This window comes from Mustela lutreola, chromosome X, assembly GCF_030435805.1.
Source record: "Mustela lutreola isolate mMusLut2 chromosome X, mMusLut2.pri, whole genome shotgun sequence".
In the NCBI taxonomy this organism is placed as follows: Eukaryota; Metazoa; Chordata; class Mammalia; order Carnivora; family Mustelidae; genus Mustela; species Mustela lutreola.
Window position 1 is genome coordinate 127,749,694 of NC_081308.1, and position 15,940 is coordinate 127,765,633.

A 15,940-nucleotide genomic window follows, 5' to 3' on the forward strand; every position below is an offset into this window, starting at 1 on the left:
AGGCATTCATGTGACATTCACTTCGCCAGACATCAGTCAAGGCCTCAGTGAACAAAAGGGCAGCTTCAGCTTTGGTTCCAGGGTATAAGTCCTGGTTTGCTGCACTGAATTGCAGAGTGACTGGAGTACCTTATTTACCCTAATGGAAGTTTTTGGGCTGTTCCCTTATCAAAAATTAATCTCACGAAACAAACTGAGGGTTGCCGGGGGGAGGGGGTTTGGGAGAAGGGGATGGGATTATGGACATTGGGGAGGGTATGTGATTTGGTGAGTGCTGTCAAGTGTGTAAACCTGGTGATTCACAGACCTGTACCCCTGGGGATAAAAATATATGTTTATAAAAAATAAAAAATTAAAAAAAAAAAATTTCATATCAGGGTCACCTCTCTTTCTCTATCCCCCCCACCCATGCTCACTCTTGCTGTCTTCATTCTCCTTCCTCCTTCTTGTCTTTCTCTCCCTACCCCCTTCTTCCTTTCCCCACCCACATTTCCCATAAGATCTGCCAATGGCTATCTTGTTGAGATAATGATGTAATCACAGCAACTGACTAGCTCCATGGATTGGTATTATCCTAGAGCAAGCACTGGTGATCTACCAGGGTCACCTGTTTATTCTCAAGCTGTGTGCATTGTTATCTTTCTTTTGCCTTGTTTCCTACTGTGCTTGACATTAAAAGTCTATGGGAAAAGATGTTCTAAGAGGCTGAACCTTATGGCCACTGTCTGTCCTTTTCCCCAGGATGGAGACACTCCAAAAAAGACAAGCTCTGCTGCCATTACGGTTACCAACACAGCTATTGCCACTGCCACTGTCACTGCTACTGCCATTGTCACTGCCACTGTCACGGCCACTGCAACTGCCACGGCCACAGCCACTACCACAACCACTACCACAACCATCTCCACCATCACCTCCACAATCACTACGGGCCTCATGGATAGCAGTCACCTGGAGATGGCATCCTGGGCAGCCCTGCCTCTTCTGTCCAGCAGCACCGCCAATGTCCGGAGACCCAAGCTCACTTTTGACGACTCGTATGTTTCCCCAGATCATCACAGATATGGTGTGGGGGTGGTGCATGGGGATGGGTGCATGCAGGATGGCTTTTCTAGCACCAAAGTAAGACTTCAGCGGCGGCCCCTCATCCCCACACATCCTCTGTCTGCACCAAGAAATGTCTTTGGCCCATTTTGATCATGGAGCTCTGGTACCATTTCCAAAGACAGGTGCTTAATTCTAGGTTGCTTTGGCCCCCTTTCTTTCTTTCTTTCTTTTTTTTAGTATTTTATTTATTTATTTGACACAGAGAGAGAGAGATCACAAGTAGGCAGAGAGGCAGGCAGAGAGATGGGGGGAAGCAGGTTTCTCAGCAAGCACAGAGCCTGATACGGGGCTCAATCCCGGGACTCTGAGATCATGACCTGACCCAAAGGCAGAGGCTTAACCCACTGAGCCACCCAGCTGCCCCTTGGCTCCCTTTCTTATCCATGTCCTCAGATTGAACAGAGCGCCAGCAGCAGCTAGGTTCATTGGGGTCCATGGGATGTTCGTACAGTGGAATGACTGGGTTGCAGGGGCCAATAATGGATCCCAGTGGGCCATTACACACTTCACATCCCACTTCTGGGCTTCTTTCAAAGTTGGTTATTCTGCAAATGCTAGAGGTCACCTGCCTTCTCCAAGGCATTGTATTGGCATGGATTTATAGCAAAACTATTTGTGGCTCTTCAGTCTTTCGGGGAAAAGATGAAACTTTAAGGAGTCTGTTTTGTTTCTTCAGGGTTCACAATGCTGATTATTACATGCAAGAGGCTAAGAAGCTGAAGCACAAAGCTGACGCACTGGTAGGTTTTTCCCCTCTTGCTGCTTCCCTCCCATTCCAGTATCATGTTTTGAAGGGAAACAAAGAAATCATCTTATCAATAAGTCCAACTGTCTCATTGCTATGCTGACATAGGCAGATTGGGGCTGATTCATTCCTTACACCAGAATTCCCGAGCTCTTGGCAGCATGTTTCCCTGCCCTTATTCATGTTCTCACTCTTCTTTCCCTTGCCCCAACTTCCCAACTTAAATGCCACATACTGTTGCAGGCTTTCGAGTGAATTCGAGATGACTTTTGAAACTGCCCTGGAGAAAGTGGGAAGTCCCTTTGGTTTCAGTAAATCAAAACTGGTGTAGACAGACAAAGTGGTTGACAGCTGGTCAGGTGGCCTCAAAAAATGGCTTTGAGAAACCCAGGTGTGTAGAAAAAAAATGCAGCTCCATGCTGCACTGATTACATGTTTCCAGGTGAGGCCCACAGTCAGGCTAGGACCCCACACAGAGAAATGAAGTTCTGTCATCCAGAGTTCTGAGGACATATGGCCCTGTTTCCTCCAAGGGTCTTGGCCACTGAGACCAACGATGATCTCAGCATGTTGAGTTGCCTTGATTACTCCTCAAGGGGGAGCCTTGAGGGAGCTCCCTCCCTCAAGAGGTCCCTGAGACCTTGGGGGTCTCAGCCACATGTCACAATTACTCAGGAAACTTTAAATAAACCCAATGCCCAAGCCTCACCCCAGATAGATGGAGTCAGAATTTCTGAGATGAGGACCCAGGCATAGATATTAATACTCTCTACTGTCCCCAGAGAAGGGCAGTGCTTCAGTTCAGGGTCCTCACCTCAGTTCAACTCCATTATGTTAAAAAAAAAAAAAAAGCCCACTGTCCTCCATCATAACAGTGTGTCTATCCAGGACTTAGCTGGCTCACAATGTTGGACAGTCATTTTCCCACTGTGGTCCAAATTGCTCAGGTATTGTCTACGGCTAACCTTTCTGTGGCAGGAGCGCTCCTTTGAAAGCTACTGTCCCCTGCTTCTGTAGACAAAAATGACAAGGCAGGCTGGTTACCCACTCCACTGGTGATGCTGAAGAGACTCATGGGCTCATGGCGTGGGACCATGTAGGAAAGGTTTGGAGGAACTGAGAAAAATCAGAGCCACAGATATAGATAGATAGATAGATAGATAGATAGATAGATATAGATAGATAGATAGATATAGATATATAGATAGATAGATATAGATATCTATAGATAGATAGATAGATATAGATATCTATATCTATATCTATATCTATCTATCTATCTATAGAGAGAGATAGTTAAGAGCCAACATCACTCTGTACCTTCCAGGGCTATGTTTATGTGTACCCCTAAAATCACTTTTTGTCTAAGCCATTTAGAAAATGCATTTTCATTTGAGGCAACTCCAACCCCCCTTGGGGGCAAAAGCCAGTTTTGGGGTTAAGTAAAAAAGTCAGACATTGGAATGGTGCATGACCCTCCAGTCCACAGGGCACGAAGAGATGCTGGGCATACTTTTGGTCTTTATGTTTCGGTGGAGGTGTGTGAAAAAAATACCTCAAATAACTCCCACAGGGTTCAGGGGAGAGGTGGTAATGATGGAAACAGAGGTTGAGAGACATTCATTTAAAGGAATATATCTTTGCTAGGCTCATGTCTGTGCCAGACCCAGAGGCCCCCTGTTGTTTGAACCCCTTGGTTTATGGATGGGGAAACTGAGGCCTGGGACCAGGGTAGGACCTGGCCACAAAGTGGCACAATGACCACGTAATCGTCTCTCTGGACTTTTCAGTCTCTCCTTTTGGAAAAAGAGAGGTTTGGTCTAGAAGATCTTTAGGAAGCCTTCCTGCTGTGGGTTTTTGAATGAGAAATCACTTTGAAAAATCAAGTTGTAAAGAAGAATTTCCTCACAAGAAAGGCAGTCAGAGCCAGATTACCTAAGGAAATAATCAGGTGAGGCACGAGAAGGAGGAGATAGTTTACATACACACACATAGGTTTTCATAAAATTGCTTTGAACATGGTTGAAACCAATATTCTTCCATAACAGCTCACAGTGAGGAAACTGCAGAACATTTATTGTAAAAAGAGTCATTTACAACAGTGGTTCTGTAGGACCTGTAACTCATCATTTTATAGTTGTACTTAATCCTTTTCCAGAAACAGCTACTCTGCCATTTTGAGAATTGAAACCTTCATAGCTGCAAGAAAATATTTTGATAAAAGGTATACAAGAAAATTAAAATAGCTAAATCTGCATTATATTGGTTCTTTTTACATAAAATCTCGTATTAGTGGAATTCTTACATCCAACTATCAAAAAATTGAAAACATTAAATACTGTTATAAAATACTCACTATAAAAGTGTCATATATAGTATTCATTATACATAAAAAAGAAATCAGTATGTCTGAGTCAGTTTAATCATGACCATTATCGGGGCTAAAACCTTTTGCAATAAAATTTTACTAAACTAAAATATTTAGTAGTGCTATATTTTTTGGCTTTTTGACACACTATTTCAGGCCATCATTTACAATGAAAGTGATATGATTCTTGTCAACAGTCACACCGGAAGCTTCACACTTTTCATGACAATAGCATCAATTTGTTACTCCTCCCCTGGGGATGGGGTTGATGTGATCGCATAGACTGTATAGGGAAGTTGCCCATGAGTCTCATGAAAAGAAGAGTTTCAGGGCAAGCTCTGCCCATAGGATGCTCCAAGGCCCTGTCTAGTCAATTCCCTGGGGGGAGGGGTGCAAAATGGCCCTGGGGTTGAGATCTGCTCCTTTACCTGGGGGAGAAAAGAGACAATATGCTGTTAACAAGTCATCTTCTTGTTTTAGTTTGAGAAATTTGGCAAAGCCGTGAATTACGCCGACGCAGCCTTGTCCTTCACCGAATGTGGCAATGCGATGGAGCGTGACCCTCTAGAAGCCAAGTCTCCCTATACCATGTACTCTGAGACCGTGGAGCTCCTCAGGTTAATGGCCTTTCTGCAGCCATCTTCCTAAGCTCATCTCAGTCGTAATTAGAAGCTGCTATGTTTTTTTAAAACTATCATTTCCTCCTACTAATGGTTTGTCTTATGCATCTTCTTCTTAGAAGTCATCGTAATTAGTTCTTGCCATTTTTTTAATGTCATGGAAATTTATAATTGATGGACACTACTTTTATAAATTATCCCCTTCAGAGGTTGTAACATGAGTGTTATAATTTACAATATTCATAAAATTAAAATGGAAACATAGTGGGTAGAAGTATAATAATTTCACCATTTGGTATTGGCACTTGCCTTTTCAAAGTGCAGTTTTATAATTCAAGGAAGGTGGCGCTATCAAGATTTCTGTTATAAACCAAGTTTTCTCAGAATTTCTGCATTGGTTGTTAAAAAGGAGGAGCCACTGTTCCTACACAAAGTTGGCTTGAGGGCAGCAGGTATGCATGAACTTCCCCTGTGTCTGTAACTTCAAGGAAACAGACAAGGTGGTAGAAGGGGGAGGGATAAAAATCAGAAGATGGGAATAGGAACCAATATATTAACTGCACAGATTATTGGTCTCATTTGCATTTGAAATGAAATTTCCTGGCCTGCCCCTGATCTTGTGGAATAGAATTTGTGAGTAATCAGAAAAATTCCTGGAAGAAGCGGAAAGAGAAGAAATGCCCACTGTTGTATTTTCCAGCAATGTGCAGATATTTGTAAAATAATTGAAAAGCACCATCATTTGCTGGATGGACTAAATAATTGCTTTTGTTTGAGTGAGCAGTTCCTCACCTGATAAGTCCTTTCTATTCGGGTCACATCTGGCTTGATTAATTGATAATGCCAGGCCTCGCTTTTACTGTTACAAATCGGAGACCCTTGTAATTAAACCTCCAGACAAACATTGGACACACTGAGCATGCATTTTTATCCAGCAAAGTCTTCCAAAAGATCAAAAGAATGCAAAGTATTATTTAAAAAAAAAAAAAACAACTGTGCTTCCATAGAATCAGAAAAGGAAGTTCAAGTCACTAAAGTAGGGGGTTTATGAGGAAAGCAGCCTCACCTTGCCAGGCAACCACCTTTGGCTTTCCTCTATTCAGAGAAGCATGTAAGGCATCTATATCTCAGACTTGCTTTCTGCTCTGTGAAAGCCACCACTGCCATTCTGTAGCTTTTAATAGGAAATTGATTTCTCAGTGTATTCGAGGCCACCAGTGATTTTCAAAGATGCACAGGATGAAATTTCTGGCAAAAATTAAAAACCAAGGGGCAGCATTAGTGAACAGACACAGAGAAAATTCATGTTCTCTATCCATCCAACATGCAAACTTTTTTTTAAGGCACTTTTTAAATTAGTAAGAAAGTTAAAAAAATACTAATACCTAGTGTTTAGATACACACATGCAGACATGCGCCAAATAATGGTGACCTAGGCCTCACCTTTGCTGGGGGAATAGAACCTGATCATTATAAAATGAGGGAAATTTGGCATTATGGAGGAAAACCTTTACAAATGAGCATTCATATATTTTCAGCCAGTAATTCAACTTCTGAAAATGTGAATTTCCTGTACTGAAAAAAGTAACTGTGAGAGTAGAGCAAGTTATCTGTATGGTGTTAAGTTTGGCATATATTATAGCACACAATTAGAAGCAAACCAAATAATCAATCACAGAAGAGTAAGTAATTACACTGTAGTACACTCAACAGAATTCTTTGTAGCCAGTGAATATCAGCAATGATGGAGACTATGTAACTGCAGAATTATATACACACTACATTTCTGGCCATGAAAAGCATGTTTCTGCCTGTAGACCATGCGGGAAGGGAAATGAGATCCCAGCTGCAGTAGGGTGAAATGATGGGTGTTTCCCATCTCTCTATATTTTTCTTTCTTCTTCATTTTTTTTTTTAGGAAAACATATGCTTTCTTAAAGATACAAAAGCAGAGCATTGTATTTCATTTCTGGTAAAAATGCAGTGCGAATCTTGGAATAACATTTATTCCCATTAGAAAACACTTCTTTTTCCATTATTATTTACAGGGGAGAATGTATGGACGTTCACTTTAGAGTCAGTAGTTTGAAACTTTATCTTAATTGTTGATTCCTGAGCAGTTGTAAGAAATGATCAAGGAAGTTCCTCTGGCCTTGTGCCCAGTTTCCCCCAACAATATCACAAACAAGACAGTGAAATTGACAAAATCCATGGACTTCTTTCAGAGTTTCACATGCACCCCTTCCTGTGCCCTCTGTTTACATTTACAGATTTCACATTTTTTGTAGAGCATGTGTGAGTATATATATGGGAGTGTATATATATATATATATATATATATATGTATATATATATATTCATATGTATATGTATATATAAATATACATATATATATATATATTTAAGAAAATTTCAGTTGGGAATAAAATGGGCAAAAACAATTTAGGTCTTCTGGTCCCTTGAGGCAACTGAAGTTCCATGAGCCACTCACTTCAAAAGTTGTTGCAATTAGAGGTTAACTAATATGAACATGGGTTTTAGTGGCATAATATGTGGTGGAGAGATTTTTATCACTCTCCGGCAGTATGCTGGCCACAGAGAGAGCCCAGTTTTCTTCCATCAAGCAATTATAGCAGCTCCGAGCCCTGGGAATCTGCAGTAGAAATGTATTTGTGCAAACAAGTGGGACATCACAATGACTTGACATTTCAGTGATCCAGCTGTCAAAGACAGTTTGATTTATTACATAATAAAAATCCTTTCACTTAATATGGCAATAGAAGGGACCCACACCCAGTTCACAAGTCCTTTTGCTGGAAAATATTCTTTCATAGCAGTGGAGCCATAACCAGGAGACAGGGTGCCCGGTCTTAGGGGGCAAAGCCCTGGGGCACCTGGTGTTCTGGGGAGGTTGTTAAAAATGGGGAGTCCATGGTGCAGGCTCTCCATCACCTTCTCATAAATAAGAACGACCCCAGGCTGCCCGCACACTTCCAGCTTCCTTTTGCAATGCTGAACTCAATTACTTATTCCTCCACAGGTACCTGTGAAATTGCATTAAAGCTCAGACAATGATTTTATGCAATGAATTGATTTTCAAGAGTCTAAACGCCCAGAATAGGATGTGCTCAGCTAGAAGAAAAAAATGAGAACTGTTCCACCTTTGACCACCCCAATGTGGAACAGTAACAATTAAAGAGAATGGAAAGACAAAATATATAAGCATCATAAATTAAAGGCTCTTAGACCGGCAAATGCTATGAAATTGACCTTCCTCTTAAAAAAAAATAAAACCACTTTCTATGGGCATATCTTCAAAACATGAGCCATTAGAAAAGACCTTTTTAACTGTGTGATTGTGGGCTCCCCATTCCTGTGTCAGACGGAGTCATGTATTATTTACCTTGTCAGTCATGAACTCAACTGAGACGGACACCTGTGGCCGCCTATCATCGCAGACCAGTCATGCTGGTTAGCTAGAGTGGTCCTCAGGACGGTCTGTGGCCAGCATGTTTTTTGTTTGTTTGTTTTTATTTAAATTTCAGTTAGTTAACATACAGTGTTCTATCAGAGGTTTGATACAGTGATTCAGCACCTCCATGCATCCCCCGGTCCTCATCACAACAGGTGCACTCCTTAATCCCTATCACCTGGTTCCCTCTGCTCTCCCCCACCCAAGTCACCATCAGTTTGTTCTCTAGAGTTGAGTCTGTTTCTGAATCTGTCTCCCTTTTTCCTGCCTTTGCTTGTTTGTTTTGTTTTTTCAATTCCACATATGAGTGAGATCATGCGGTATTTGTCCTCCGCTGACTGATCTAGTTCACTTAGCGTGACACACCCTAGTTCCCGCCACATTGTCGCCGATGGTGAGCACTCATTCTTTTTGAGGATTTTGCCACACTATGGTAGCTCCACATCACTGCCCTAGAAGGTGGGCTCCACATTTAGCTGACCTCTCCAGAGCTGACTTCTGTGCACCACTCTTTGGATCATCACGTCACACTTGTTTCCAGGAACTCGTGTTCCTGCCCACCTGGCCTACATTTTCCTCACACCCCGAGCAAATGTAGCACTAAGGCGTTCAGGCAATGACCTCTAGACTCTCTGAAGGGTCATGCGGATGGCACTTGAGCTTGTCCTTTCTCTTCAAAGGTATGCGATGAGACTGAAGAACTTTGCAAGCCCCTTGGCTTCGGATGGGGACAAAAAGCTGGCGGTATTATGGTAAGTCTCACAGAGGTTGCGGGAAAGCAACTGAAATGTCACAGAAGGATTTGAAAACTCCAAATAGACTTAAGCTGCTTACCTCAGATCATTATTCTTGTTTTCCATTAAACTATTAAAGGATAACTAATGGATTTCTTCAGTTGCTGACTAAACATTTACTCTCCTAATTTATACCCTTATCAAGATGGGATTTTAATGCTTACCCCTTCTCTTTGAAGCATTTTCCTTTTTTTTACTTCTGGCTCTCAGTAACTATAAGGGAGGGAGCACAGCCTGTGAATCAGCATTTTTGTAGCATTAACATAATCCTTTCCTCCTCGCCACAGCTACAGGTGTTTATCACTTCTCTACTTGCGGATGTTCAAGCTGAAGAAGGACCATGCTATGAAGTACTCCAGATCACTGATGGAATATTTTAAGGTAATCCTTATTTTGTATATTTTATAAGTACCGGGTGGACATAATCACTAATGAGACATGGCAAGCATGTGATTAAATGTCAAGGTTGTTGCTGCAACAGGCTTAGCCACTGTCATCCCAGCCAGCCATGGCCCTCCTGCCTCTCTCCCTCGGGGCTCAGCAGAGAGCTCACGTTTGATTTGATTCCTGGGAGAGAAGGTGCAGTAGTGTGATCCCTTGATTACCTGCTGGACTGGCCAAATGACCCTTAACATCTTCCTGGTTGCAGTCAGGGGAATGATGCTGCCTTCTACCCCATCTTGCATGGTAGGGACACACCAGGGGACACAGGTTGTGTCCATGGTCATGGCCTGTCTCCTGTGAAGTGAGCAGCCAGCCCAGAAATGTCTTAACAGTGGGATAAGTCGCTGCAGCCACCCTGGGCTCTAGGGGGATAACCATTCCCGTAAGAGCCCTTTAGCCATGGGTAGCCTTGGAGGGCAGTGGTTGCACTTGAAAACTACTGATCAAAATTAATTAATTGATTGATTAATTAAATAATAAAAAAAACAAAACAACTGATTGCTCTGGTTACCAAAATAAACTAGCACATGGTCTAGGGAACTGGAGATTTTAATTCACAAGCAAAAAAGGAAGGGAAGGAAAGGAAAAAGAAAGAAAAAGAAAAGGAAGGAAAGAAGGAATTTTAACTGCAAAATAATGCCAAAATTGGGACTGAGCCCAGATAAAAACTGGCCACTGACTGGCTTCATGGTCTCTGAAGCTTCTGCTTCATTTGCAGCAACCCCCCCCCCCAACTGGTCATGATTTAGATTTGAGAAGGCTCAAGGCTCCTGTTCGTCATGTCTTAAAGGAAAAGGATGATTATTTTTATTATTATTATTATTATTATTATTATTATTTCTGCCATGTGCATGAGACTGCTTAGCTAAATTGCACCAAAGCAGTTGTCCAAGATGAATTGAACCATGACCCTCACATTGGTCTCCCAAGTGCAGTAAGTGGCACAGGGCATGGTTATAGGAGCACGCCGACTGGACATGGGGAAAGAGCACATCCACCAGCTACTCCCTGGTGTGGCCACAATTCCATGAAGCTGGTACTCATATAGGGGTGATGCATCAAATACAGCAGCTGCCCATCGCCCCCACTACATTTCCGCTCTCCACCTGTGCCACAGAAAGGTGGCTCTCGAACCTGAGTGGGCATCTGGAGGCCCTGGGGAGTTCATGAACTCTGAGTCCGTGATCCCATTCTCAGAGTCCGCTACTGGAGGTCTGGGACAGGGCTGGAGAGCTGACATGTGTAATGAGTTCCTAGGGGATCCTGCTATCACTGCTGGTCTTGGGCTTATGCTTAGAGAGCCACAGCTCTAGTATCTCTCCTCTTTGGCCTGTTCTTTGTGATGTTCAGGGCATGGTAAAAGTGCCAAACAGATGTTGAATAACTCACTCTTCTGGCAGCTGCTGAGCTGCTTTTAGATGAAAAACTGGAGTTTGCAGAACACAACTTAGATGCAGGTCTCCCTCCATGCTCCAGAGAAGTGTTGCCAGTCTGGGCTCCTGAAAATGCCTGACTCTCCCTAGCATCTCATTTGCAAATGGGGCTGGGCCGCAACCCAAGAGGCAGGGAGGAACATAACATTGGTCTTTGCCAGAGAAGGCCAGCCTGAGTCAGGCTGGGGGTTGGGGGGCTAGTCCTGTGCAATTTGGGCTCTGACCCAGTAATGTCATTGTGGTGAGCTGGACCACTGTCCTAATGTGGCGGTGCTGAATGTTCTAAAGGTATGTGGTCCCCTCAAATGCAGAAGGCCCATTTTTGAAACCAGCCCAGTTCCATTCAGAGGGACAAAGGATCCTCGGTGGTCCATGACAATGCACCCCCGGATCAGTGGCATTGCTAAACAGGGATTTGCCTGTCACTCTGCTCAGTCCTGGCCCATTCCTGGGAAGTCAGAAATTACAGCCCACGTTGCGTCCCAGGAAAAAGTTTGCCATGGGAGCTAAAGGTGAAAGGCTTGCCAGTACTCTGAAGAGCTTGTTTTGCAGAATAAATTTCAGATGAGGATAATTAAGCCACTTCTTGGAGAACTGAGTCTGATTTCACTGGGCCTTTTAGTATATAAGATCTTTCATCAAGTGACTTGCATGGTCCTGATTGGAGCCCGCTAATTATCCTACCCAGCTATTTTCATCGAGTGTGCGTCGTGGTGTGCTGACGTGCACTTAACATCCCAGCTCTGAGAACAGAACAGGAGGCATCCCGAAACGCTGCAATCAATATTAATGTACTCGAAATCACACTTCCATCTGTTTCTGAATTAATAAAACACAAAATAGATGTCCTTATTTCCCTCTCTCTCTCTTTTTTAGCAAAATGCCTCAAAAGTCGCTCAGATACCGTCTCCCTGGGTAGGCAATGGAAAGTAAGTATCTTACGAAAATTGCTTTTTCAGAAACTCAGCTATTTAAGAGACCCCCCCCCAAATATTTTGTATCAACAACTCAGGAGCGAAGGTCAGTCCTGAGACTAGAGTAATTTTTGTGCACACGAAATTCTGGTCCAGTTTCAGCTAAGGGCAAGACAGAAAAGTTTAATGGGATGTAATTCCAAATTTCTTCAACTATTTGATCTTTAAGCCAAATTATGGTCATAAAAATATCTGTTAATGAGATGGCAAGCACCGTGACATTTAAAGGGAGGCAGGGTAAAGTTAACTCCATGGCAGTGATTATTCAATGATTCACTTGGTAATGAAAGACCAATGAAATATTCATTGATACATACTAAGTGCCATTTAATAAAACCAAAGGCATAATAGTGTTGAGAATGTGAAGGCACTTAGTCAGCCAATTATCTGAGCCTTCATGGTGATTTTTATGTTAATACTAAAACACCCTGACCTAAAATACATAAAAGCATCCACTCTACTGCTGATCTAAGGCTCAGCAGAATCCCCCAATTTCTCCTCTGCTCAGAGTTGGAAGAGCACCCACTGGGTTCTTGAGGCTGTCCCAAGCTCCCAGGGGGACTCAGGGAGGGGCAGGGCTGGTGGGTGGGGCACAAGGGTCCCTTCCCAACACCGAGTGTGTTCCTCTAGCTCTAAAGGGAAAGAGCTGGACTCCTTGGTATCTGAGGCCCCTGCAAAGAGCCATTCCTGCTAAGAGGAAGATTTGGAAGACCAGTTCTGTCCCTGTAGTGACCTGGCACAATGCCTGCCCTTCTGTGCTTGAGCATCAGTGTTCCTTCTGATTCCAGTCCCTCCCTCCTGACCCCAGGCCCACTTGCCACCACCACTGGGAAGGGAAACTCTGTGACTGTGGACCCAGGGTTTGACAAAGAGCTGCTTTTTCCATTTCTCCTTGTTTCAAAATTCTTACGTCTCTGGTCCATACATTTTCTTCCAGAGTATGATAGTCTCCTTTTGCCACTTTATAAATATCTACAAAGCAAATTCTCCAAGCAGTGGAACAGGAACTCTACTTCGATATCATAAAAACATTCAGAGTGAGGGAAGAGACCCATTAAAAACTCTGCATTATCTCAATTACTGTATTGAAAGGAAGTACCCTTTAAATTGTTGATTAAGTCTTACTTTTATATTGATGAACTAAAGCAAAAGAATGCTTCTCGCTAGAAGTTGAGAAAATAAAAATAACCATTGAAAGGCCCAGGGAAAGCTATTTCTCTGAGCACAGAGTAGAGTGAGGGCAAGTTCAGATAAGCAGCCATTAAAGGATTTCTGGGATTTTTTTTTTTTCTTTTAATTCTGAAACGAAAGAACTAGAATGCATCCTAAGCTTGTGAAGTCACATTAAAAGCCTCCTGAAAGGATGTTTTAGGCAGCTTCTGTGTGAAGAAAGCTCACTCCCTTTGGTGGGCCAGAAAGATTTTGAATGAAGTAACTCCAGAGGGTCACCCAGGGGTTGCATCCCATTCATTCAGCAAACACCTCAGATGCATTTCCACATGAGAGGCACACCTGACTCCGATGGGATCCCTGTACTCCAGAAGCACACAGTCTAGTGGAGGGAGGTGACAGATGTGTACAAAGGTCTATGGAAGCCCAAGAGAAAATAAGCTTGGTCTTCCCTGGATGGTCACGGAGGGCATCTTCTATACAAACAAGACCATAGCCTGCTTTCCCCAACACATGAGTGTGGCTGGCCCCAACAAACACCTTCCAGAAGAAGCAACTCCTGACCATGAGGACTGGGGGAGAAAATTGCAAAGAAGCAGTTGGAAGAAGGAGAAGCACAATCTGCTTAGTACTGAACATGGATTGGCAGACTTTTTCTGAGGCTTAGATGTAATATCTGAGCACCATGTTTGGCACATAGTAACTTTACCATTTGAGCTGGAAAGCATACACTGTCCCATACACTTCGCCTTGGGCACTTATTCTAGCTTGTCAGAAACTTAAGGGTCTTCTCCCCTACTAGACCATTTGTTCTTCCTAATAAGGGGCTATTCATTATTTCATTTACCACCTATTTGCTGAGTGTGTACTATGGATGAGACACTCTGCCAGGCACTTGACAGGCACTTGACACCCCATCCTTGTGCTATATGTTGTGCTCCTACCCTCTCCAGAGCCTCTTCTATGTAGTGGATACTAAATAATGACAGAGGGATGGTTGGAAGCCAGTTCATTCATTTATTTAACTAACATTCATTAAGTACATAGTATGTGCACCAGGCACTGTTCTAGATTCTGGGCATAGACATAGACAAAAATCCCTGCCCTCCTTGAGGTCACCTTCTGTTAGAAGAAACAGAAAAAACTATGTTTTTTGCTAAATGGTGGTAAAGGTCATAGAACAAATGGAAACCAGGAAGGGAGATAGAAAGGTTGTCTGGGGATTGTGTGGGGAGCAGGACACCCATCTTGAATTGGAATGTTAGAGAAGGATGGTGGAGAATAGTCCATATAGATACCTAGGAGAAGTGCATTCCAAGCAGGACAACAACCATCTTCCAAAGTGGGGTGTGCCTAATGAGTCTGATGAACAGCAAGGGGGTGAGTGTGGCTAAGAAATGGATTGGACCAGTGTGCTAATGGTGAAAGCCGTGGGAAGTGTGTGCCTGTGTGTACACCCTCATTTGCATGTGTCCTGAAAGTTTGAAAAGAAAGGCAAGATCTACAAGTAGACCCCAGAAAGAAAACAGGACAAGGAACTCCAAGCTGTGTGGAAAGCCAGGTAGGAGTTCGAGGCCCCCCGAGATGAGCGTTGCATTGTGCCCTTGTAACCAGAGTCACAGCCTTCCTTAGGCAGGTTGGAATTCTTTCATCAGTACAATGTGGCCTGCAGATACACTCATCAGGAAGTCACTCCTAGAGCCTCATGGAAGATCCACCATGACCAGAAGCAAACTCGTGCCCTAGCTTCCCTTGCATCTGCTACTGATTGTTTACAAAAAAGTAGGCAATAAGAGGCAAAGAAAACCCTTCAATGAGCATTTTGATGTTGTAAGCTCAAAAGACATTTTCAAGATGTACAAAGTAAGAAGAGGTGGTGTGTTTCCCTTTGTGACTTCTGGACATGATTGGAAATCATCAAATCCACCCTTTTCTTTCAGTCAAGGAAAGGTTCAGCAAGGGGAAGGAAGGGACATGCCTGGAGAACACAGAAATTCAGGGCAGAGCCAGGGTTAGAATACAAGTATCCTGGGATTCCAGTACATTCTGTTCCCAGAATGACATGCTTCCCCTTTCAGCATTTGAGACACCTAACAGCTTTGTGAATTTTCTCCAGAGATTACAAATGAAGACATACCCACTTCTTGCCTTAATTTGGCATCGAAGAATTAATGACCACTACTTAGAGAAAAGAAAATAGCATTTGTAAGCAACCACAACAAAGAAATCCAGCATTCCCTGCCCTGTGTGTGTGTGTGTATGTGTGTGTGTGTGTGTGTGTGTGTGTGTTTTGGGGTGGCTTTTTTTTTTTTATCATTAGTTAACCCTTTTGTGCTTAGGCTCTTTAGCTTAGAAAGGAGCCACTCCACCCCTGCCCTGAGAATAAATCTTTCCACCAAGAAGTGTCAGAAGGTCTCAGAAATTAGAAATAGAGCACCAAACTTTCCCACCCTCTCACAGACAAGTGCAGAGTGAGTTTGAGGATCCCCTTTCCCCCTCATACTATAATATACCAGAAGATATGCTCTGTTTCCAGAAATGGACCAGAGCACTCACAGGGCCTGGCACAACTTGCATGAGTCTTGAGCCAAGCATATCTGTTTGAGTTGCCCCTGACTTGAGTTAGCAGCAATGGTTGAGGCCAACCATTGCCTCAAATCCTGTGTGCATGGTACCTGTCAGGGTGCATGTCCACTCTGTGAGCACAGATCGGCTCCGAGGAACACAGACAGCCACCCGGGAAACCTAGAGTTGCCAGCAGCTACAGCTAGGAATGGTGAGGGAGAGTGAGAAGATGCCTTGATGATCTATCT

General features: G+C 43.2%; 1 protein-coding gene across 1 annotated transcript in view; it reads left to right on the forward strand.

Moving 5' to 3' along the window:
* The window catches only part of AFF2 (ALF transcription elongation factor 2), a 465,549-nt gene that overhangs the window by 434,680 nt on the left and 14,929 nt on the right, over nucleotides 1-15,940 (forward strand). The window contains exons 13-18 of the mRNA XM_059157826.1: nucleotides 742-1,037; nucleotides 1,784-1,847; nucleotides 4,701-4,837; nucleotides 8,993-9,064; nucleotides 9,394-9,487; nucleotides 11,860-11,912. Coding sequence (XP_059013809.1) covers nucleotides 742-1,037; nucleotides 1,784-1,847; nucleotides 4,701-4,837; nucleotides 8,993-9,064; nucleotides 9,394-9,487; nucleotides 11,860-11,912 — 716 coding nt within the window. The remainder of the gene's footprint in view (nucleotides 1-741; nucleotides 1,038-1,783; nucleotides 1,848-4,700; nucleotides 4,838-8,992; nucleotides 9,065-9,393; nucleotides 9,488-11,859; nucleotides 11,913-15,940) is intronic.